Genomic DNA, 22,958 nt, shown 5'->3' with positions numbered 1-22,958 from the left:
CTGTATAACAGGTGGAGGTTTGCCATGGTGCAGGTGAGCTGCAGCGGTCAGTGGAAGAATCCGCGAGTTTCTCTGTGAATCTCCTATTACGTCGTAGCGCACTCGGTGCTTGTTTAGAGGTTTTTTTAGCTGTAAAAAGAAGTTTTCTTCCCACGCACAACGGATGCTAATGTTTTCAGCACTTTTTATGGAATCAAACTTAAAGTAAGGTCAGTACTTCCACGCTTTAAACGCTGCACGCTCATACTCTCTCCAGTACTCGATATGTTATCCATTGTTGATCTGCACACAGCTGTTGTCACGAACATCCCACTCGCTTACGTCACTGTCATGAGACACCCTCGCAAAAAAAAAATCACAGTTTTAGTAATGCAGTAACGCAGCGTTCGTAACGGTAATCTAATTACCTTTTTTTGCAATAGTAATCCCTTACTTTACTCATTACTTTAAAAAGTAATCAGATTACAGTAACGCATTACTGCCCATCTCTGTTCACAATACACAATATATTCAGTAAGCTCCATGATTAGAAATAAATCTCTATCTAGTGTTATGTGTACTAGTCCACCACCTGATTCAGCATCTTGTAGAACATCCTTTAGCAACAGTAACCTGCAGTGGTGGTTTTCTCTGTGACTTTTTCAGCCAGAAGTTTTGTGCTTTGTTCACCTGCAGCTTTGCAAGCCTAAACCATTTAACTATGTTCTTTTACATCAGGGGTGTCCAAACTTTTTTCACTGAGGGCCAAACTGGGGCGACCGTGGCTCAGGGGGTTGGGAAGCATATCTGTAAGTGGAATGGTGCCGGTTCGATCCCCGGGCTTTCTGTCCTGGCCGTTGTGTCCTTGGACAAGACACTTTACCCTACCGCCTACTGGTCGTGGCCAGCGGGGCCGATGGCGCGATATGGCAGCCTCGCATCTGTCAGTCTGCCCCAGGGCAACTGTGGCTACAAATGTAGCTTGCCTCCACCAATGTGTGAATGAATAGTGGCATTGTAAAGTGCTTTGGGTGCTGTAAATGACCTCATTAATATTTGGTAAAGTGTTTTGTAAACTTATGAGTGGCTATTATATTGTTGGAGTGAATGCTTTATTTTGAAAGTCACAGAGCGACAAGGTGCCGTAAATCAAGTGGCGTAAACCATATGGCCGAAGCGCGAGTTTTAATGCACAGAGAGAAGGTGTGCTCTATGGTTAATGGACGGGAATGGGAAAAAGAACGGCTATTAAGGTGCAACACTGAGTCGAAAGCAGTTTCTTAGCACCTGGTTGATGAGGGAACAAGGTTTGTAACAAAGTTTGTCCTGTAGATATGTATTTTGTTGTTTTACGGAGCATATAGCTGCTGACCGCTACTAAGCATAACGGCTAAGTTTTCACCCACTAGAGGGCGCTAAAGTACCTCGTCATGTTTAGGCAGCGATGCAACGATTTCCCTGTTATATGCAATAATTTACAAGTTTTAGTGTTATTTGTTATGTAAGGTAAGGAGAATTAATTTGTGATTAATGAATAAGTCAAAAGGTTAAAGGTAACACACTGTTTGATTTACTAATAGTCTTTTATTCTGTATGTTGTAGCTCTTACGGTGTGTTCACATACACGGCTGTTTAATAAAAGGATTGTGAACCATCAGTTTGAGAGACCATCTTTTCAACCGGGGATGCTACAGTAAGAGCTTGACCCCAGCTGAGAAGAGCTCCATCCCACGCTCAGCATCGAGGTCCCAGTTCCACAGCTCCACACAAAGTCTTCTGGGATCTGATGGTCAACTAAATTGCCCCGTCCTCAGCATGGAAGCATCTGAAGAAGAGACAGAGTTTGCAGAGGATCCCAAGGCCAATGAGGAAGAGGAGCCTCCACACTCTGTTCGTCGAAGGAGGCCTACTGAAAAAATGCAAGCACATCAGGAGGAGGAGGCCCACAAGAAAGAAAAACGGCTTCTCAAAGTTTATGATGAATGGAAAAAACAAGTACGTAAAACACGAGAGCAATTAAAAGGAGACTTAACAAACAATCAAATTGCTTCACTCATGGACATGTTAGAGAATGAAAAGGAGAATGTCATAAAGTTGTATATGGAAATTAGAGAAAACATTACTCCCTCGAGTGGCACAAGGCGACTCATAGACGCATGTGAAGCAGTCACCAGAGACATTATCAAGATTGCTCATGAAAGACTCTCAGGCATAGATGAGTATGATAGGGACAAGGTAAAGATACGTCTCCGTGAGCTTCTTGAGCCAGACTATGCTCAGTCCATTTACAGTTCCTCAGTCACGCACTCAAGTAAAAACTCTTCTGCCAGTAAGTCATACTCTGCAATGTCAGTAGTAGCTGTTAAAAGAGCAGAGGCTGCAGCAGAGTTAGCAGCCAAAGAAGCAGAGTATGAGGTGTTATTAGAGGAGGAAAAACAAAAGGAAAAGATTCAGCTTTTAGAAGAAAGGCAAAGAAAGGAGCTCGAATCTCAAAGGCGTGAGCTAGAGAAACTGAAGGCTGAAAAGGAGTTAAAGGCTGCACGAGCTAGACTAAGGACCTATGACACTGAGATAAAGAGTGAAATCAGTGCCTCTGATGTTGACTATAGAAACACTGCTCAGAAAGCCCCCACAGTTTCTAATCTCAGTAAAGTCCCTGACAACAATGTAGTGTCTACCTCACTTCCACAAACAGATGTCCTCTACTTAGCACAAGCAGTACTGGATAGTGTTGCATTGAACAGACTGCCAGTGCCAGAGCCCTCCACGTTCACAGGTGACCCAATACAATTCATAGAGTGGAAAGCTTCCTTTACTGCTCTCATTGATAAAAGGAACATCTCACCTGCTGACAAACTGCACTACTTAAAGAAATACATAGGAGGTCCAGGTCGACAAACGCTTGATGGCATCTTCTATAGAAACGACAGTGAAGCATACAGAGATGCATGGGAGCGTCTCAACCACAGGTATGGACATCCATTTGTGGTACAGAGGGCTTTCAGAGAAAGACTGGCAAAATGGCCAAAGATCCAAACAAATGACTCCACAGGATTCAGGGCATTTGCTGATTTCATTCAAACATGTCACGAGGCCATGCCCCACATTGAAGGCTTAAGCATTCTCAACGATTGTGAGGAGAACCAAAAGCTCGTTCAAAAGTTACCAAACTGGGCAGCTGCAAGGTGGAATCGTCAGGCCACTCAGTTTATGAAAGAAAGTGGGAAGTTTCCAGGTTTAAAGGACTTTGCCAAGTTCATGTCTTCTGAAGCAGAGATCATGTGCAACCCGATTACATCATTTCAGGCTCTCCACTCTGCAAACTTCACCACAGACACTGGTAAGGGCTGCCAAAAGGACAAAAGGCCCACCTCTAGTGTTCTCCATACCCAGGCGATAACTGAGACTGAAAATAAAGGTCCAAATGTTAAGGCCCCATGCATGTTCTGTCAAAACAACGGCCATAAACTTCACAGTTGTCCACAGTTCAATGGAATATTGCTTGAGGAACGAAGGAAATATATAAAGGAGAAAAAACTCTGTTATGGTTGTCTTAAACCTGGACACAGCGCAAAGAACTGTAATTACAGACTTGTATGTGAAGTGTGTAAGAAAAAACATCCTACCTGTCTGCACGACTTCAACTATAACAATGATAAATCAGCCTCAAACCAGCCACAAACTCAGATCAGCACAGAACAGGCTGCAACCACCCTGTCTCTGAATGCAGAAGCCAGTGAACAGTGCGTGAGCACCTCCATGATTCTACCAGTATGGGTTTCTTCAGAGCAACATCCAGGTACAGAAAGACTTGTTTATGCCCTTCTAGACACGCAAAGTGACACCGTGGTCATTGACCAAGATGTGTCTAATAACCTCCAAGCTAAGGCTACCCCAATAAGGTTGAAGCTCACTACACTGCTTGGTAAGGATGTTGTTGTGCCAAGCGAACGCATCTCAGGTCTCAAGGTAAGAGGCTATAACTCCTCAGAAATGATTGAACTCCCTCCTGCTTACACTAAAGAATGTATACCAGTTAACCGCTCTCACATTCCTACCTGTGAAACGGCAAGGCGGTGGAATCATCTCAAGGAAATAAGGAACGAGATTCCTCCACAGCTAGAATGTGAAGTCGGCCTTTTAATTGGCTACAGTTGCTCTAAGGCATTAGCTCCAAAGCAGGTAATCTTAGGAGGCGAGAACGAACCCTATGCAGTTCGCACAGCATTGGGATGGAGTATTGTAGGCCCGACATCATCTTATGGTGACTCTTCTAGCATGTCTACTGTGTGTCACAGAGTTGCAGTTAAAGAGCTTCCCCTAGTGACTCCAGCTGATGTAATCAGCCACCCTCTGTAATGACTTTCTAAAGTTCTTTGTAAACAAGATTTCCTCCCTGCAGTCTGTCATTCCATCTTCACCTTCCAATCCCTGTGTTTTGTCTTTGTGCCATTCTGCCTTTAATCAGTTCGAACCAATCTCTCTCTCTCAGCTGCATGAAATAGTCTGCAAGGTTAAGACTACCAACTGTTCCACCGATGCTATCCCCTCTCGGCTTCTGAAGCAGGTTCTGGACTCAGTCGGACCTTTCCTTCTGGTCCTGATCAATGCCTGCCTCAGTTCTGGTTGTTTTCCAACACCCTTCAAGCACGCTGTTGTTCAACCTCTCCTTAAAAAGCCTAATCTAGATCCATCCCTACTCTCTAACTATAGGCCCATTTCCAACCTCCCTTTTCTGTCTAAAGTACTGGAACGAGCCGCCCTCACGCAGCTCCAGCTATTTCTTGACAATAACAATCTCTATGAGAAGTTCCAGTCTGGTTTTAGAGCTCGGCATAGCACAGAAACCGCCCTTCTGAGAGTTTTTAATGATTTGCTTTTAACTGTTGACTCTGGTTGTGCTGCTGTCTTAGTAACCCTGGACCTGACAGCAGCCTTCGACACTGTTGATCACAACATACTGCTATCCCGCCTTCAACATTGTGTCGGTTTAAAGGGCACTGTCTTAAAGTTTTTCCAGTCCTATTTGAATAATAGGAGTTTTTCTGTTCACCTTGGTGAACTTTCATCTCCCAGAGCTCCTTTAACCTGTGGCGTACCTCAGGGGTCCATACTAGGCCCCCTGTTGTTTATTCTGTACTTGCTCCCTCTGGGCGATGTGCTCCGTAAACATAATGTGTCCTTCCACATCTTTGCTGATGATATTCAGATCTACCTCCCTCTGAGGTTGAACTGCAATGTTTCCTTGCAGCCGCTACTCTCCTGCTTGTCTGACATTAAGACTTGGATGACTCTTAACTTCTTACACCTTAATGAAAGCAAAACTGAAGTCATTGTGTTTGGGCTTCCTAAAGATCCCAACTTCTCTCTTGACTTTTTGGGACCCCTAACCTCCGATTGCACTTCTTCCATTAAGAGTCTTGGTGTTATTTTTGACAATGCTTTTAAACTTGATAAACAAATTAGCTCTGTAGTTAAGGGATCTTTTTATCATTTGCGGATTTTAGCCAAAGTCAAGTCTTACCTTTGCAGGAACGATCTAGAAAGAGTGGTCCATGCTTTTATTACTTCACGGCTAGACTACTGCAATTCCCTCTATGCTGGCCTAGATCGTTCCTGTCTACATCGCCTTCAACTGGTGCAGAACGCTGCCGCTCGCCTGTTGACCGGTTCAAAAAAAAGAGACCACATCACTCCGGTTCTCTGCTCTCTCCACTGGCTCCCAGTTGCCTTTAGGATTGATTTTAAAATCTTATTGCTGGCTTTTAAGGTTTTAAATGGCACTGCACCTTCTTACCTGTCAGAACTCCTTAGTACTTATCGCCCCAGGAGATCTTTGAGGTCAGCCGACCTGATGCTTTTAGATGTTCCCAGGTATAAATTAAAGACAAAGGGAGAGAGGGCGTTTGCTGTGGCTGCACCCAGACTGTGGAACAGTTTACCTCCTCACGTCAGACTCTCCAAAAGCCTAGAAACTTTTAAAACCGCTCTTAAAACTCACCTCTTTTCATTGGCTTTTAGAAAGGTTTAATTTATTTGTTTTATATATTTTTATTTTATTTTTATCAGCGAGGTGTTATTACGAAATTGTGTTCTATTGTATTTTTATCTGTATTTACTGTACAGCACTTTGGTCAGCCTTGGTTGTTTTTAAATGTGCTCTATAAATAAACTTGACTTGACTTGACTAATCAAGGTCCTTGAGTCTGACTTTAAGGATAACGACAAGGATAACAAGTCAGTGTCTCAAGATGACATTCTCTTTCTCAACATGTTAAAGGAAGGCATTTACAAAAACATTGAAGGCCATTATGAAATGCCACTTCCATTTAAGGAGAGACCCCTCCTACCAGACAATAAGCAAATGGCCACTGTGCGGCTTCAAAGCCTCAAAACCAAACTGTCAAAAGACCAAAGGTACAAGGAACAGTATATAAGGTTCATGAGTGAAATATTGGAAAGGGGTGATGCAGAGGAAGTGCAGAATGAAGCTAAAGAAGGAGAACGATGGTATATTCCTCACCACGGGATATATCACCCCCAAAAACCAGACAAACTCAGAGTAGTGTTTGACGCCTCCGCAAAATACAGAGGTACCAGTCTTAATGATCATTTGCTGTCAGGCCCAGATTTGCTGAATAGCCTTAATGGTGTTCTCATCAGGTTTAGAAGGCATCAAGTTGCATTATTATGTGACATTGAAAAAATGTTCCACCAATTTCACGTGTATGAAGCAGACAGAGACTATTTAAGATTTTTATGGTGGAAAAATGGCGCAATGAACACTGAGCCCCAAGAGTTTCGGATGAAGGTGCACCTTTTCGGTGCTACGTCCTCACCAGGGTGTGCAAATTATGGATTAAAGTATCTTGCTAAAGAAAACGAGACACAGTTTCCTCTTGCATCTCAATTTATAATGAAGGATTTCTATGTGGACGATGGTGTGACGAGCACTCCAAGTGTCAAAGAAGCAATACAGCTCGCTCAGGAGGCTCAGACACTCTGTGCGTCAGGTGGCCTCAGACTACACAAGTTTGTAAGTAATGACAAAACTGTGTTAGAAAGCATTCCAGCATCTGAACGTGCCTCCCCACAGCAAGCATGTGACCTGGCGTTTAATGACTCTAAACTTGAAAGAGCACTAGGCATTCACTGGCACATTGGCTCAGACACACTCAGGTTTCGTTTTCACCCCAATGTTCAACCTGCTACAAGGCGTGGCATCCTATCTATGGTTGCATCCCTTTATGACCCATTAGGATTCATCTCTCCTTTTGTACTAACAGGCAAATGAGTGCTTCAAGAGACATGCAAACAAGGCACAGGCTGGGATGATCCCCTTCCAAGCGAATTAAGGCCAATGTGGGATAACTGGAACAGTGACTTGAAGAACTTAGAGAAAATCGTAATACCACGCTGTTATGTCCCTAAAGACTTTGGCCCAATTGTAAAAACAGAGTTGCATCACTTTTCTGATGCAAGTTCATACGGCTATGGTCAGTGTTCGTACTTAAGACATGTAAACAAAGATGATAAAGTCCATTGTGCTTTAGTCACAGCAAAGACCAGAGTTGCTCCCATCAAGGTAACAACAATACCAAGACTCGAACTGACCGCTGCTGTTGTCTCCATTACTGTAAGTAGCATGTTAAAAGATGAGCTTGGATTGACACAGATAGAGGAGTATTTCTGGACGGACTCTAAGGTAGTTTTAGGCTACATTAATAATGATGCAAGACGTTTTCACACATTTGTCTCCAATAGAGTTCAGAGGATAAGGCTCAACAGCTCTCCCCAGCAGTGGAGATATGTCCCTTCTGAGGAAAATCCTGCAGACATTGCCTCTAGAGGTTCAGGTGCAAGTGAGCTCATCATATCCAACTGGTTCAAAGGGCCACAGCTTCTATGGGAAAAGGAAATACCTCCACCTGCTGACATCGACATGAACATACCACTTGGAGACCCAGAGGTTAAGAAGGTACAGGCACTGAACACGCTCAAAACAGAGAAAAAAGGTTTATCAGACAAGTTGACAAAGTTTTCCTCATGGTACAAAGCCACCCAAGACATAGCTCGACTCATTCGCTGTGCCAAGGGAGACAAAACAACAGGCCACAGTACAGTACAAGAAAGACAAAATGCACAATGTGTTATTCTAAAGGACACACAAGCAAGTGAATATGCAGAGGAGATAAGGTTGCTAAAGAACGGGAAACCACTTCCACACAAAAGTAAACTGTTTCAAATGGACACTTTTCTTGATACTGATGGACTCCTTAAGGTGGGAGGAAGACTTAAAGATGCTTCATTCTCCTCCATACTGAAACACCCAGTGATAGTTCCAAAAGGTCACCATGTCACTCAACTAATAATAGATCATTTCCACAGTAAGGTGCAGCACCAAGGGAAAGGTTTTACAATCAATGAGATCAGAGTGAATGGATTTTGGATTCCAGGCATCAACAAGGCCGTAGCAAATTTTATACACCACTGTGTGAAGTGTCGCAAACTCAGAAGAGGCACAGAGGAACAAAAGATGTCTGATCTCCCAACGCAGCGCTTAGATCCATCTCCACCCTTTACATTCTGTGGAATGGACTGTTTTGGTCCTTTTCTAACCAAACAAGCTCGCAAAGAGCACAAGCGTTATGGACTTCTTTTTACATGCCTTTGCTGCAGAGCAGTGCACATAGAAATGTTGGACAACATGACTACAGACGCCTTTATCAATGCGCTCCGCTGTTTTATAGCCATAAGAGGAGCAGTCAGTGAGATTAGATGCGATCAAGGAAGCAACTTTGTCGGAGCCAAAAATGAGCTACAAGAAGCTTTAAAACAAGTGGACTCCAACCGCATTACCACATTTCTTGCAGAGAAGCAGTGTGACTTCAAAATGCACACTCCTCATTCAAGCCATACAGGAGGTGTATGGGAAAGACAAATCAGGACAGTTCGAAACATTCTGCGCTCCACAGTTTCACTTTCATCTGGCAGAATGGATGACGCATCGTTAAGGACATTCTTTTATGAGGCAATGGCGATTGTCAACAGCAGGCCTCTAACGGTGGACAACCTAAGTGACCCAAGCAGCCCAGAGCCCTTGACGCCAAATCACCTGCTTACTATGAAATCAAAGATATCCCTGCCCCCTCCAGGCACATTCATCAAAGAGGATATTTACGCACGTAAAAGGTGGCGGCAGGTGCAGTACTTATCAGAACAGTTTTGGTCACGTTGGAAAAGGGAGTATCTATCCAACATTGCAACAAGACAGAAATGGCACACTCCAAGGAGAAACTTGAAAGTTGGAGATGTTGTCATGGAGAAGATGGATGATCTACCCCGCAATGAATGGAGATTAGCACGTGTAATGGACACAGTAACTGACAAAGACGGACTTGTAAGAAAAGTAAGGATTTGCTTCGGAGAAAGGAAGACTGAGAAGGGACAATGTTCAAGTAAACGTTCTATAGTGGAACGCCCAGTGCAGAAACTGGTTTTGCTATTAGAGACTGTTTAACTGCATTCTAAAGTTTAAGGTTCAATGGAACTATGTGTTATCATACAGTTTAATGGTTACGGGTCATTTCTTCATTAGGAAATCATTATCGCTTCAGTTAATTCCCAGTTAAGCTCTTAATGATTTGGTGGGAGTGTAAATGACCTCATTAATATTTGGTAAAGTGTTTTGTAAACTTATGAGTGGCTATTATATTGTTGGAGTGAATGCTTTATTTTGAAAGTCACAGAGCGACAAGGTGCCGTAAATCAAGTGGCGTAAACCATATGGCCGAAGCGCGAGTTTTAATGCACAGAGAGAAGGTGTGCTCTATGGTTAATGGACGGGAATGGGAAAAAGAACGGCTATTAAGGTGCAACACTGAGTCGAAAGCAGTTTCTTAGCACCTGGTTGATGAGGGAACAAGGTTTGTAACAAAGTTTGTCCTGTAGATATGTATTTTGTTGTTTTACGGAGCATATAGCTGCTGACCGCTACTAAGCATAACGGCTAAGTTTTCACCCACTAGAGGGCGCTAAAGTACCTCGTCATGTTTAGGCAGCGATGCAACGATTTCCCTGTTATATGCAATAATTTACAAGTTTTAGTGTTATTTGTTATGTAAGGTAAGGAGAATTAATTTGTGATTAATGAATAACTCAAAAGGTTAAAGGTAACACACTGTTTGATTTACTAATAGTCTTTTATTCTGTATGTTGTAGCTCTTACGGTGTGTTCACATACACAGCTGTTTAATAAAAGGATTGTGAACCATCAGTTTGAGAGACCCTCTTTTCAACCGGGGATGCTACAGGTGCCATGAAAAGTGCTATATAAATGTTATTATCATTATACATAAAAATATAGGAGGGGCTGGGCCACTTACTAAAATTAGGCATATAACCTTATCTTTAGTGTATTAAAGTTAGAAAAATCACTTAAAAGTGGTCAAATATGTTATATTGTTGAATATAATTAAAGACAAAACTGCCTTCATCACAGCTTTACATAAATGGATCTTTATTGATTTATTCAGACAAAGCTTTGGTAGCTCAATCTCAGAACAGCAGCCTCAGATTTCTTCTTAGACAGAAGATTTACAGCACAGAGAAAAAACGATAAAGGGGAAAATGGTATGGGTACATTTCAAGTTTGTTATTTAAGTTATTAGGCTTAACAACACACCTATTAACGTTCGTTTGAAACCGTTATCAACATTAACAAACTGAACTGGACTTAATAACAGGAGTCCATATAATTTTGGTAAATTATTCTGGTGAGTATCAGCTGCACTGGGTATGTAAATCGGGCCATCCAGCTGCGGTGCTGATCGCCACTCGTGCCAAAAATCCAGACAAATGTCACTCGATCAAGGAGCAAATCTGCACCAGATAAGATCAGCTGACTTTGCGTGTGCATGTGCTGTGCACAGCGGTGTGTACTCTGTATGTTAACAAGAAAAACACATATAAGAAAGTGGCGCGCAAAAGCAGGGTAGTGACATAATTGATGCGCATTATTGATATTTGAAGCATGTGTACCTGCACATCCATGCTGTGAGATTATAATATTATTTTATGCCATGTTATACCCCTAATTAAAGATTGTGAATTATTATGTCGTTTTAGTTTGCATTATTCTCCTGAATTAGACGAAGGTGATAACTATTGCATTTGTTAAACTGATTTGCATTACATTAGACTGCTGATTTATTGTGAATGAATGATATTGTTTCATGATGCATTATACTGCTGAGTTATAAGAAATACTGTTCGCAGAAAGTCATCGCCTTATTTGTCTGATTAGAAGAGAACAGAACATGCTGGAGTTTTCTGCCCCATCACAGCAGGAGCAGATAAACAGGGAGCCAAGGTCGTAGCTTAGGCACCGTGTGAGAGAAAGCATGTGAATGTTTAGGCTTTTATGATAAGGTGGGGGCACCAGAGGCTATAAGAGTTTGATCAATGCTCCACCATTTTGAGATCTGATGGTGTCTGCGTACGGTGTCCATCTCCCACGCGTGTGTTCATTAAAATCATCGTTTGACTCAACCCGGCCGGACCAGTGTTGTTATTGTGGTTTTTCCTCGTCTCCATCCCCAATATTTGAATCCGTAACAATGCTTATTAACACACACATACTGTGGAATAGATTTTTACTCGCCTAAAGTGCTCGTGCTCTCGTCCACTCCCCACAAAACAATTAGCAGCTGTGCGGCGTCTGTGGCATCAGTGCTCTCATCACGACGGAGTAAAAATCAAAAGCACAGCTTTATCAGACAGTTGCAGTTTAATGTTGGCTGACGAGTCTTCAGTGCACAACTGTATTTCTGGACATGCTGACGTTGTTGAAGTCCTGCACTTTTTCCGGGCACATCATTTCGGTGACTTTAACGAGGCAATGTTTTATGAGGTCTCCCTCTGAAAATGGCTTGCCATGTCTTGCGATTAGTTGGGCGACCTCATAGCTGGCTATTGTAGCCTTTTCCTGGACCTTTTGAGCACGAATAAAATACTGTTGCTGACCCTGCACGATAGCTACCCTTTGCTTTAATTTCTGCTCTCGCTCAGTACCAGTGTAGGATTGTTACGACCCGGCTCAAAAGCCGCAACATAAAAAAAAGGAGATGAATAACAGAGTGTGGGTGAGAAGAGGTTTCATCCTAAAATGGAAAACCAGGTTGGCTAAAATGGCTGGTGCCACCAAGGGAAAGACTAGTGCACTGCCGGAAAGCTTGCCTCAGGTATGCTTTTATCCACACCTGACTAGGTGTGGCCAATTAGCACCAGCTGAAAACACTGAGACGATTAAAAGCTGCAGAGGGACGTAACACCTCCTCCCTTAAAAGGGTTCCTCTAGGACCCTTAAATTTATTAAAAGCCCCTCTGAAGCCTTCAGTTCCTTGACCCACAAACCTGGAATAAAAGTTAAAGCTAACAGAAGCACAGTGTTCACGTTATAGTTGGCATCTCTAAGCATGGATGGGCATGAGGATTTGAAGTTGCCACACTGAACAGACAAAAAGTAACATGTGACCAACACAAAGGAGCACAACAGTCACAAACCCAAAATGATTACCTGATCTGCTACAACACAAAACCAAAAGTAGCAACAAATAATCACAACTAAGTGATCTGTTGTCTCCACCACACAAACAGTCACATACAAGTGGCCCTATACCACAACAAGTTACTTTAATCCAAAAAGTTCAGTAAATCAAGCGTACTAGTGACCAACCACAAAATGGAGAGCTATGGCCACACAATGATCACATCAAGGGTGGCTCAGCAGCCCACAGTGTTATTGCCATCACCTGGCCAACAACACTCACAAAAGTGATCCAACAAAATAGCCATATTCCCCACAACACTAAAGGTCACAGCACAAAACACTCACCTCACAAGGATCTCATTAGCATCCATCCACACTGACATATGCACACACAGGGTGTGCACACAATGCCAACTTAAAAACAGCCTACCTGCCTCAGCTACAGACCATAATCAAGAATGGTCTCAAACCTCCTACCAAGTTTGGTGCCACTGATTTTCTATGTGCAACTCCCAGCCTAAAACACTAAAAACAACAAAACCCTTACTTTTCCTACCCTAGTCTTCAGTGGTGTACCAGGCTCGAGGCAACTTTAAACGCGAACTCGAGAGCAGGCAGCAGACCAGAGATATAGTCTCCTACCAAACTCTGAAGCGTACCCCCACCCAGGATAACCACCAAAAACAATAAACTAAAACAATAAAGCAAAACAACAAACAAGTGCTTCGATGGAAGGGCAGCACAGCCACCCAGCTGAAACACACTAACTAAAGGGAGTTTGCACAATTACAGTGAACACCATCACTCACCCACTTAAAAGCAAAACAAACTGACATTCAGTCTCCACTAAAATGTCCAAATATCCCGGACGAGCCCCCACTTATGTTACGACCAGGATGCATAGGCCTGATATTTGGTTTCATAATGACGTCGTATATTATACTCTTTCATAACTGCCACAGTTTCAGTGCAGATCAAACAAACACACTTCCCCTTGAATTCTTTGAAGAAATATTCACTCTCTCACCGTGTCTGAAATTTTCAGCACTCACCTTCTACCTTTCGCTTCTTTGGTTCTGCCATGTTTAGTAACTTTAAATTTCTTCCGTTTTGGTGGAGCAACTGCCTTGATCAACAGTAGCTATCCCTGGTGTTAAAACTAGAGATGGCACGATACCACTTTTTTATGTCCGATACCGATATCAGAAATTTGGATATCTGCCGATACCGATATGAATCCGATATAGTGTTTTTTAATCAATAAAACTATTTTTTTTAATATCTTGTTGCATTTTGTATAAGTTCATACTCAAGTTTAAATAAACAACAACACTAAAGCTATTCTGTTATACCTGTATGTAAAAAAATACACTGCACCCAAAATATTTCATTGTTCAGCAAAACTGATCAATCTAATAAACTTAAACCTACTCCATCCTCCCTATTCTGGTATTTTAAAGAGTACTTAGCAGAAATATTAGGTAATCTAACTAATAGGGTTGCAAACTCCAAGCAAAAAAAATAAATAAATAAAAAATAAAATAGGGAACCACCCCCCAACCTCCACCTCATGATGCTTAATCGACGTAATCAACTTTAATTTGATGCAGTGTTGAAAAAAAAAGCACACAGAAATAAATTATTTTTCAAGAATAATTAAATAGATTCAACAGAATTGCAGACTGCACAGATGGTATCTTCCTAAAGGAAAAAGTACTATAGCTTACTAGGGTATATTGGACTTAACAGTTACTATATACAGTAATGGACTTCGATATATTTTACATAAGATTAAAACTTTGGGTGTAAGATTCAGATAATTAATTATTAAACGCTAGACATTTTAAATGAGAATAAGAAAGAAAAGTATGTCTTTGTGCCCCCTTTTCCCTGTTCATGCCCTATCGGCCCCCCTGGCTAAACTTTGCTAGATCCGCCCCTGCACAGTTACCAGCCGTCAGCTGCGTAGAAAAGGATCCTGGTCTAGAAAGTAATATTAAATAAATTCTAACAACAGCTTATCAAGGTTAAACGTGCTGCTCTTGTTCATCCGCTGGTTTAGTCTTTCTGGCACGAAGTGGGCGATAAACAAACAAGAGAGACGGACTCGCGACAGAAAAGCCGATCAGCTGATCATTAAGCAGTTTCACGATTGAAGTAGCAGCAAGAAGAGGCAGTCGCTCCAGGTATTGGTTGTTAAGCTTAACGTGGGAATGCTTCACAAACATTCAGAGATGAACTTACACACTTGCTTTACTTCTCTCTGGGATAACTTTCTCGGAGATGAAATGCTGGTTTGGTAGGGAACATACAAATACACACAGCCGCTCTATCACGTGAGCACACTGCTCCGACGTGCTACGGTTATCAGCCGAGTTACGCCGTGTAGCAAGTTTTGTGAGGTGCTTTTTTGATATTTAATGGATCGGATTACATTTTTTTTATTTCCGATCCAGTAATTTACCTCAGTATCGGACCGATACCGATACCTAATATCGGATCGGTCCATCTCTAATTAAAACTAAGAAGTGCAATACACTCAAGCAAAAGTTGAAGTGTGGGCCATATTCTATTCTATTTATAAAATTACTTGCGGGCCAATTAAAAATGGACGCCCGCGGGCCGGAGTTTGGACAGCCGTGTTTTACATGGAAGAAGATTTCTTTCGCAACCCGTCCAAACAGCTGTGCTTGATCAGTTTTTTTCTAATTGTGATGTCATTATTATTATTAACCTTTAACCTGCTCACTGAGGCCTGTAGAGTTCCTGGGTTTGCGATGAATTTGATGAAACGCCCACTCCTAGGAAGATTGTTGTGTTCTCTGGTATATTGACATTATCTCTCCATATGTAATGATCCCCACCTTTTGGTTATGGCCAGAGGTGGAGCCAGACATTTGAAACACCCGGGGCTTAGCCCTAAAGGGTAGTATGCATGTGGGATTTTTTTTTTTTTTTTTTGGGGGGAGGGGGGGGGGGGTAGAAATGACTGAAAGATTGATAGGCTGTGTTTTGAGTTTTGTTCAAAAAAAAAAAAAAAAAAAAAAAAAAAAGACTTCATATAGGAAAAAAATATATCACATGTGCAGGACACCTTAAACTAGTTTTTTAATTAAGCAGCAAGGCAGAACAAAGTCGGGGCTGCATCAAGACACGAGGACTAAACCCCAATTCAACCAGACCCAGAACTGATCCAGAATTAAAACAGGACTACAACAGTTCAAAATCAGGACTACTGAGGACTTAACCAAGACAGAACCAGAATCAGAACTAGATGATAGTAGCACTAAAAATCATCATAGACCTGCACTACACTATTTTTTTAATTCTACCAAAGTCCACTATTTAGATTCAGAAAAGTTTATATAATTATTTAGCCTTGTTGTGCAAACAAGCCTGCAGAACTTAATAAATATAGAATTTGAAAAATAACAGACCTAAAAAGAAACACTAGGTACGAGATACATGAGGACCTATGATACGGTGATACTTTTGGTAAACAACCATTTGACTAACATGTGTGTCTCACCTGCTCTTGTTCCATCTCAGTTCTGTCCTCGTTCTCCTCTCTCTCCCTCTTTGTGCTGACAATCATCAAATATACAGTTGAAACCAGATATTTACAAACTCTTCAGATCAAAACACTTTTTTAATTGTAACATCAAATCAGACTAAATGTTTATTTTTTTTTAGATTGATAAATATATTATTTATCAATAACATATTTGTTAACTTTAAGAGTAAAGAGAGAAACTATCTGTATTTCTTAACTGTAAATGGCACCAAATTGTATTCAAAACTGAGCCACACTTATGGAGCTCCACAGTTCTTTTCCTGGTGTTTTGGTTGACATCTCTTGATTTTTCCCATGTCACAGAAACAGGCTCTGTGTTTTGCCTTATATGCATCCACAGCTGTGCCACCTGTTTACTCACATGGACTCTACTAACCTATCAGAAGCTTCTTCAGCGCAGAATGGAATCGTCTGGAGTTTTCTTATTAATTAACAATAAACTTAGTGTACATGTACTCCTAAATTTGATGAAAGTGATAAAAAAATAAACAGCTCTGTCTCTCTTTATTCTGACATTTAACTAATTCAAAAGATATTTCAATATTTATTTATTCAAAAACAAAACAAGTTTACTCTAAATTGATGTTGTACAGTAAAAAAATGTTCTTGTGTTTTCCATAAAGTGTAAATATCTGGTTTCAAATGTGAATATACTGCTGTGTATTGAAGTTCCTCTTGTTTTGCATAGAAATATACTGAACAACATACAAAGCATACTATATAAAATACTACCAGAGGTTTTTCTTTGAAAGAAGCTCCTTATGTCCATTCTTATATATCAGTGCATTACTGAAACCGATTTATTTAGCCGTGGAGGGAAACAACTGAAAATATGAAATAAACACACATGTAAGCTGAGACTCTAAAGAAACAGCATTGTTGTTGTTCGGCTTTTCATTTCGCCATTTGTTGATTCACTTGAAGAGCAAGTAACGTAATATTGGTCAAGTGATCAGTTTGACATCAATCTTTCGTGATTCACCGTCATATTTGTGTAGCCTGGCTAAATTAACCAGCCCAGAACACAGATTATCTTTGGGGTTCTTTTAATCTGAATGATAAAGTAAGTGCTCAGAATAAAATAAAAAGGTTGTAAAAATAAAGAAATAAAATTGTTACAGACAGTTCTTATCCAGTAACAGCTTTGTGCACTGGTAACCCACTGCTACTGCAGGTTATTTCCTCAACTTTATCAGCATCTGGAACTCAAGGACGTCTAGCGTCATTTCGTGTGATATAAACCCAAACATAAATAAAACAAAACTTAGCAGTGCAAAAATAACTGTGGCTTCTCCTGCTAAGATACAGAGCCAAGATTAAACAGTTAACAAGGTACATTTCCCTCTTACCCACAGAGATAGTATAATACAAGTGTGAACTCAAATACATACAGTGCATTAATTCAGCAGAAAACGGAATATGGATCCCTCTGAGATGAATGGCGAAGTTGGTTGCAGCCACTCCTGGTGCCTTAACCGTTGCACACTTTGCATTCAAAACAGATCACGCAGCGAAAAAAGGCATTGCACACCCACATAACACCAATGCAAGCTAGCACTCCCGTGAATGTCTCTGTAGATCCCCATGATCCCTTGCGCTCTCAGGGGTACCCCAAAAGAAACAGCGCCATCCAGTGGCATGTCCCATAATATCGAACTTCCACCTGGCTACATTTACATTATTTGTACAGTACGAATGATTTGCTTTGGTACCTGCTCAAACTTAAGCTCTCCTTAGTATGGCTGGCTCCGTTTCTCCAACAGTGCACTCATAGGCAGCAGCTGCCCCGCCCCCTCGCTCAGTCGCTTAGTGCCTGAGCTCGGATCATACCAATATCAGGGGGGATTCACGCACAGTCGTAAATTCCCACGGTGTGCACTATGTGCTTCGACTATTGTGTGTACTTTTTGTTTTATACAGTTGTCAGCTAGGCATCTAACTATGAAAAAATTACACTCCAAAAGACCCCGGGCTTCTGAAAAAACAACCCGGGCTTAAGCCCAGTAAGCCACCCCCACGCTCCGCCCCTGGTTATGGCACCTGAATACCCCTTTAAGACACTCCAGCTAGCCCATCCATGCCCAAAAGCGTGCATATAAAATGGCTGTACAGACGTAAAACCAGCGATCATTGACCACTTGCGCTTTGTGTGGTACCATATGTTGTGGCATTGTGTGTCCGTCTACCTTTGTGGTGTGGGAGTCTGTCTTGGCAGCCTCCCAGGATTCCAGTCCACTGAGCTACCGACAGATTCCACTAAGAGCCTTGACCAGGAGGTGGCTCAGCAGGCTACTCTGTGCTCAGGTCATTGCAGGCGGTAGGTGTGGGTTAGAGAAACCTACATTTCATGACCAACAAACAGCTAAAACCTCCCTTATTCAGGTTATAGATATGCTCACACTTGCTGATGATCAATAACACAGGTCTGCGACCAGTGTTGCATAGGATTTTTTGACTGTTTTTGAGAGATTTTTACTCACTGAAACCGAGAAAAAATATTTTGAAAATTTAATCCCAGCAGGTTTTCAGTTGATGCATATTATCAATCATACCACTCTGCAAAAGACTAAAATTTCCCTGTTTAAAATAATGCTTTAACAATGTTATTGTAATTATGTGAGTTTGTACAGTAGACTTTGATGTTTCACCAGAATATGCCAACAGTACCTCTGTATGACTGGATTCAGTTCCTCCTCTAGATGTTTCACAGACCTGTGAGAGAAAATTCATGTTTTTAGTTTAATTAAACATATGTATTATCAAGCATACCACTCTGCAAAAGTCTGCTACATTTCCCTGTTTAAAATAATACTTTAACAATATAAATGTAATTATATGAGTTTGTACAGTAGACTTTTTTATGTTCCACCAGAATATACCAACAGTACCTCTCTATGACTGAAATCAATTCCTCCTCTAGACGTTTCACCACAGGCCTGTGAGACAAATATACAGCATGTAAAACAAAAGTCTCAGTGAACAGATTAAAAAAAGGATGAAATTAAAAGAAGCAATGAGAAATTCGAGGCATTTACGAAAGATAAGAACAAATGTTTACTTTGCTTCATCATGAATTTTTTCCCCCATCTCTGCCAAACTGTTTGAAAACAGAGAGGTTATTCACAATACACACAACAATTTTGAAGTATTAATTTCAGAGTATTAATGTTTATTGAGCTTTTTTAAAATGTAAAATCTTATGATAAGATGATCATATAGCAACATAGAGTATAATTCATGCAATCTATGCTGTGTCCAGCTGTGAAAACCATGTAAATGAAGCAATTTTAAACATTTCTGATCAGAAACATCAATGAATCCTTTCCTCAGCTCCTGTGGAGCTGCTGCTTGATTGCAATCTCTATTTTCAAGGTAAAAATGAAAAACTGATATCACAGATATTTAGCCAGATGATAAATGTCCAGAGAGGAAAATAACAAAAACTTAGCTGTGTACTTCTCTGTCATATCATTTCAAACTAAGGAAAAGTGATGAACAAAACTTTAAATTACATTTAGGCATTTTCACGTTTAAATAATTTTAACTAGTGTAACCTTTAAATCTGCCAGTTTATGCAGATGATAAATGTTGATATAATGCACTTACCTGCTTTGAGTAGTCATCGTGGTGTCTCCTGTCTTGTTTAGTGAAAGTCTTTTTCCAGTCTGACACAAGTACGACTGTTACACTGAACTCCACAGACCAGGGGGTGGAGTTCAGTGAGGTCCGCCCCCTGGTTTGTTCATAAATACTCTGTAACTGCTGCTCTGCAGCACTGTTTCCACAATGGATAACTCATACATCATAGCGATAGACTTTGGCACTGCGTACAGTGGATATGCTTTCAGTCTGACAAAAAGAGACGCAGAAATTGAACCTCGTTTAAAGTACTGGGGTCAACAGGTTTCACTGAGGACCCCAAAGACTCCGACCTGCATCCTTTTTGATGAACATGAAAAATTTCTCAGCTTAGGTTATGAAGCCCAGTCAGCTTATTTTAGAACACGGGGTGATGAAGCCAGAAAGAAATTCTTCTTTGAATGCTTCAAGATGTCCCTCTATGGCAAAGTAAGTGTAACAATCTGATTATATCAATATTCTGATATCTCTCTTTCTCTCTCTCTCTTTTTTATATATATATATATATATATATATATATATATATATATATATATATATATACACACACACACACACACACATATACACATACATACATACATACACACACTATGTGTTTTATAGTAGATAACCTTAAAACAATTCTGCAACAGAAAAAAAAAAACAGAAGAAAACCATGAATGATCAACATATAAACATTAACGGATGCTGCTGAATTCAAGCAGAGCGGAGTTACAGAGGTTTTATTAGAGACACAGCCAAGCATTTTGCAATTTTAAATAATTTTAAAAAGTTTAAATTTGTTCAGTAGTTTGGATCTTCTTTTGCCGCTGGTTCAGTGTATTTTGTTGGGACAGACAAAACCTGCAGCTCAGAAAGATGCAAAAAAGACGTAAATACAGAGCGCGTTCCCACCGACGCATCAGGATCTGTGAGCTGTCGGCTTTCAGCCCCGATGGCATACGGTGTACGTGCCGTCGGTCACTGACTCTGATGCGTCGACAGATCCGCTCTTTGTGTGGTTGTCAAAATGGTTTTGTGAAGTTTAAGCTGAGATTCTGACGTTTCGGGCAAAATGCATTTGTATTAAAAATCGATTCGGGATTTTAATGAATCGATATCACGTTATCCAAGTAAGAATTGATTTTAATCGATGAATTGATTATCAAAACCCACTTCTATTACAAACCTATTAACTAATATCCAGTCTGCCATCATAGAAGCTTAATAGTGATGTGGCAATTGAAGCTGCAAATGGACGGTCAATGAAGGCACTGAAGGTGTTCACAGAAGCTCTGAGATACCTGAAGGAGGACGCTCTGAAGTTCATCTCAGAAAATGCTGGTGGGAAGCAGTTCGTAGCCTCTGACTTCACCTGGGTGGTGACTGTACCTGCCATCTGGGATCCTTCAGCAAAACAGTTCATGAGAGAAGCTGCGACACAGGTAACAAAGACAATAAACAGATGTACTGTACAGCTGTTTTAAAGAGAAAAAGAATTTATTTACCTTTGATTTATAGGCAGGAATTGTGGCCGCAGGCAAGGAAGACAGACTGGTCATTGCACTGGAAGCAGAGGCAGCCTCAGTCTGGTGTATGAAGCTGCCAGCTGATGGTTTTAAAACAGAAAATAACAGCAGAGTCACATTCGAACAGGCTTCAGGAACACAATACATTGTGGTGGACTGTGGAGGTACTCTGTTTTCATTGTGCAGTTTTTCTTACTTTTTTATGTTTTTATGGTTTGAAAGAGGAGTGATAGAAGCCATCTATGTCCACTGTGAGCGACCATCATTGAACAGAGGCGGGGGTTTACGACACCAGCTGTCTGCCATCTATAATCCAGTTTTGACATCCCTTTCCAGAAGAGGAGAGAATGATTTGTAAAGATGCTATCACTTGTCACTTTTATTTTTAATTACTTTCTATGTGTTGCAGGTGGAACAATTGACATCACTGTTCATGAAGTCCTGGAGGGAGGAGCCCTGAAAGAGCTGCACAAGGCCTCAGGAAATGATCTGGGGGGACAAACTGTGGATAAAAAATTCAAAGAGTTTCTCAGAGAAATCTTCAGTGATAGTTTGTGGGATGAATATGAAAAAGAGCATCCAGGAGAGCTGCAGAAGATGATGTATGATATCTCAGTTTTAAAAGAGAATGATGATGATGTGGAGATCAGCTGCCCATATAACCTGGGTGAAATGGCAAAAGAAAAGCAGAAAATGGAAAAGTTTTTTGAATCAGTGAGAGGTGTTTCCTGGAATCAAGGAGCCATCAAAATCTCAAAAGAGAAAGTACGATCTTTCTTTGCTGAGAGTCTGAATGGCATCACCAAGAGTCTCAGAGAAATCCTGAAGAAAGGTTTCACCATTGAGTACATTCTGTTAGTCGGAGGCTACGCTAGAAGCCTGATTCTGCGTCAGCATATTACCAATCAGTTTGGTGATCAGTGTAAAGTTCTGTGTCCTTCTCATCCTCAAGAAGCAATCATGAAAGGAGCTGTGATGTTTGGAAGAAACCCAGCATTGGTGGCATCTCGAATAAGTGCCTTTACTTACGGGGTTTCTTTGTCTCATAGGTTTGATGCATCCAAGCATAGGCCAGACAAGAGATACACAAACAAAGAAGGCGAGTGGTGTGATGGTATTTTCTGTGTACTGGTGAGGGAAAATGAGGAAGTGGGCTGGGATAAAACCTGTGAGCACAGCTTCACTCCAGTAGAAAGAGATCAGACAGCAGTTATCTTTGCATTTTATCGCACAGAGAGAAATATCCAAGGTCTAATGTATGTGGATGAGTGGGGAGTAGAGAACATTGGTTCTATTATTCTTGAGTCACCTGACACAGCACGCGGCATGAATCGTGAAATCAAACTAGAAATCAAGTTTGGTGCCACAGAAATGACGACCACAGCCGTAGATGTAGATTCAGGTTCAACCGTTAAAACTGAGCTCAACTTCATGGCTAAATCAATGAGATCAATCAGAAACAACGTGTGGCAGAAATGATTTCATGAAACATTATAGACAAAAAACGGGGGGGGGGGATTCAATGCTGATCAATGTCCTTAAGTATAATAAATTAACACAAGTAGTGAAAACTTTTTCTTATGAGATCTAATGAGAACCTGTGTGCAGTGGCTATGTATTTTTGTTTTATTACCACTGAAAAATGTACAGATCATTCTTACAGCCATGTAAAGTAGACACGGACATCCCCAAATTATATAAATAA

At 41.0% G+C, this 22,958-nt stretch overlaps 1 protein-coding gene across 1 annotated transcript; it reads left to right on the top strand.

Annotated features, from left to right (window-relative positions):
* Positions 1-19,889: 19,889 nt before the first annotated feature.
* Positions 19,890-22,742, top strand: LOC147334220 (heat shock 70 kDa protein 12A-like). The gene is made up of 4 exons (XM_086286817.1): positions 19,890-20,171; positions 20,945-21,169; positions 21,246-21,417; positions 21,663-22,742. The coding sequence occupies exons 1-4, from the start codon at positions 19,890-19,892 to the stop codon at positions 22,730-22,732; spliced, it is 1,749 nt and encodes a 582-aa protein (XP_086142943.1). The 3' UTR covers positions 22,733-22,742.
* The last annotated feature ends 216 nt before the right edge of the window (positions 22,743-22,958 follow it).

This window comes from Aulonocara sp. 'chitande type north' Nkhata Bay, linkage group LG3 (assembly GCF_057382095.1).
Source record: "Aulonocara sp. 'chitande type north' Nkhata Bay isolate Kocher_YH1m ecotype deep benthic linkage group LG3, A_spYH_male_GT1.1, whole genome shotgun sequence".
Classification (NCBI taxonomy): Eukaryota; Metazoa; Chordata; class Actinopteri; order Cichliformes; family Cichlidae; genus Aulonocara; species Aulonocara sp. 'chitande type north' Nkhata Bay.
The sequence above is the reverse complement of the archived record's forward strand: the minus strand, read 5'-3'. Positions and strand labels throughout refer to the sequence as shown.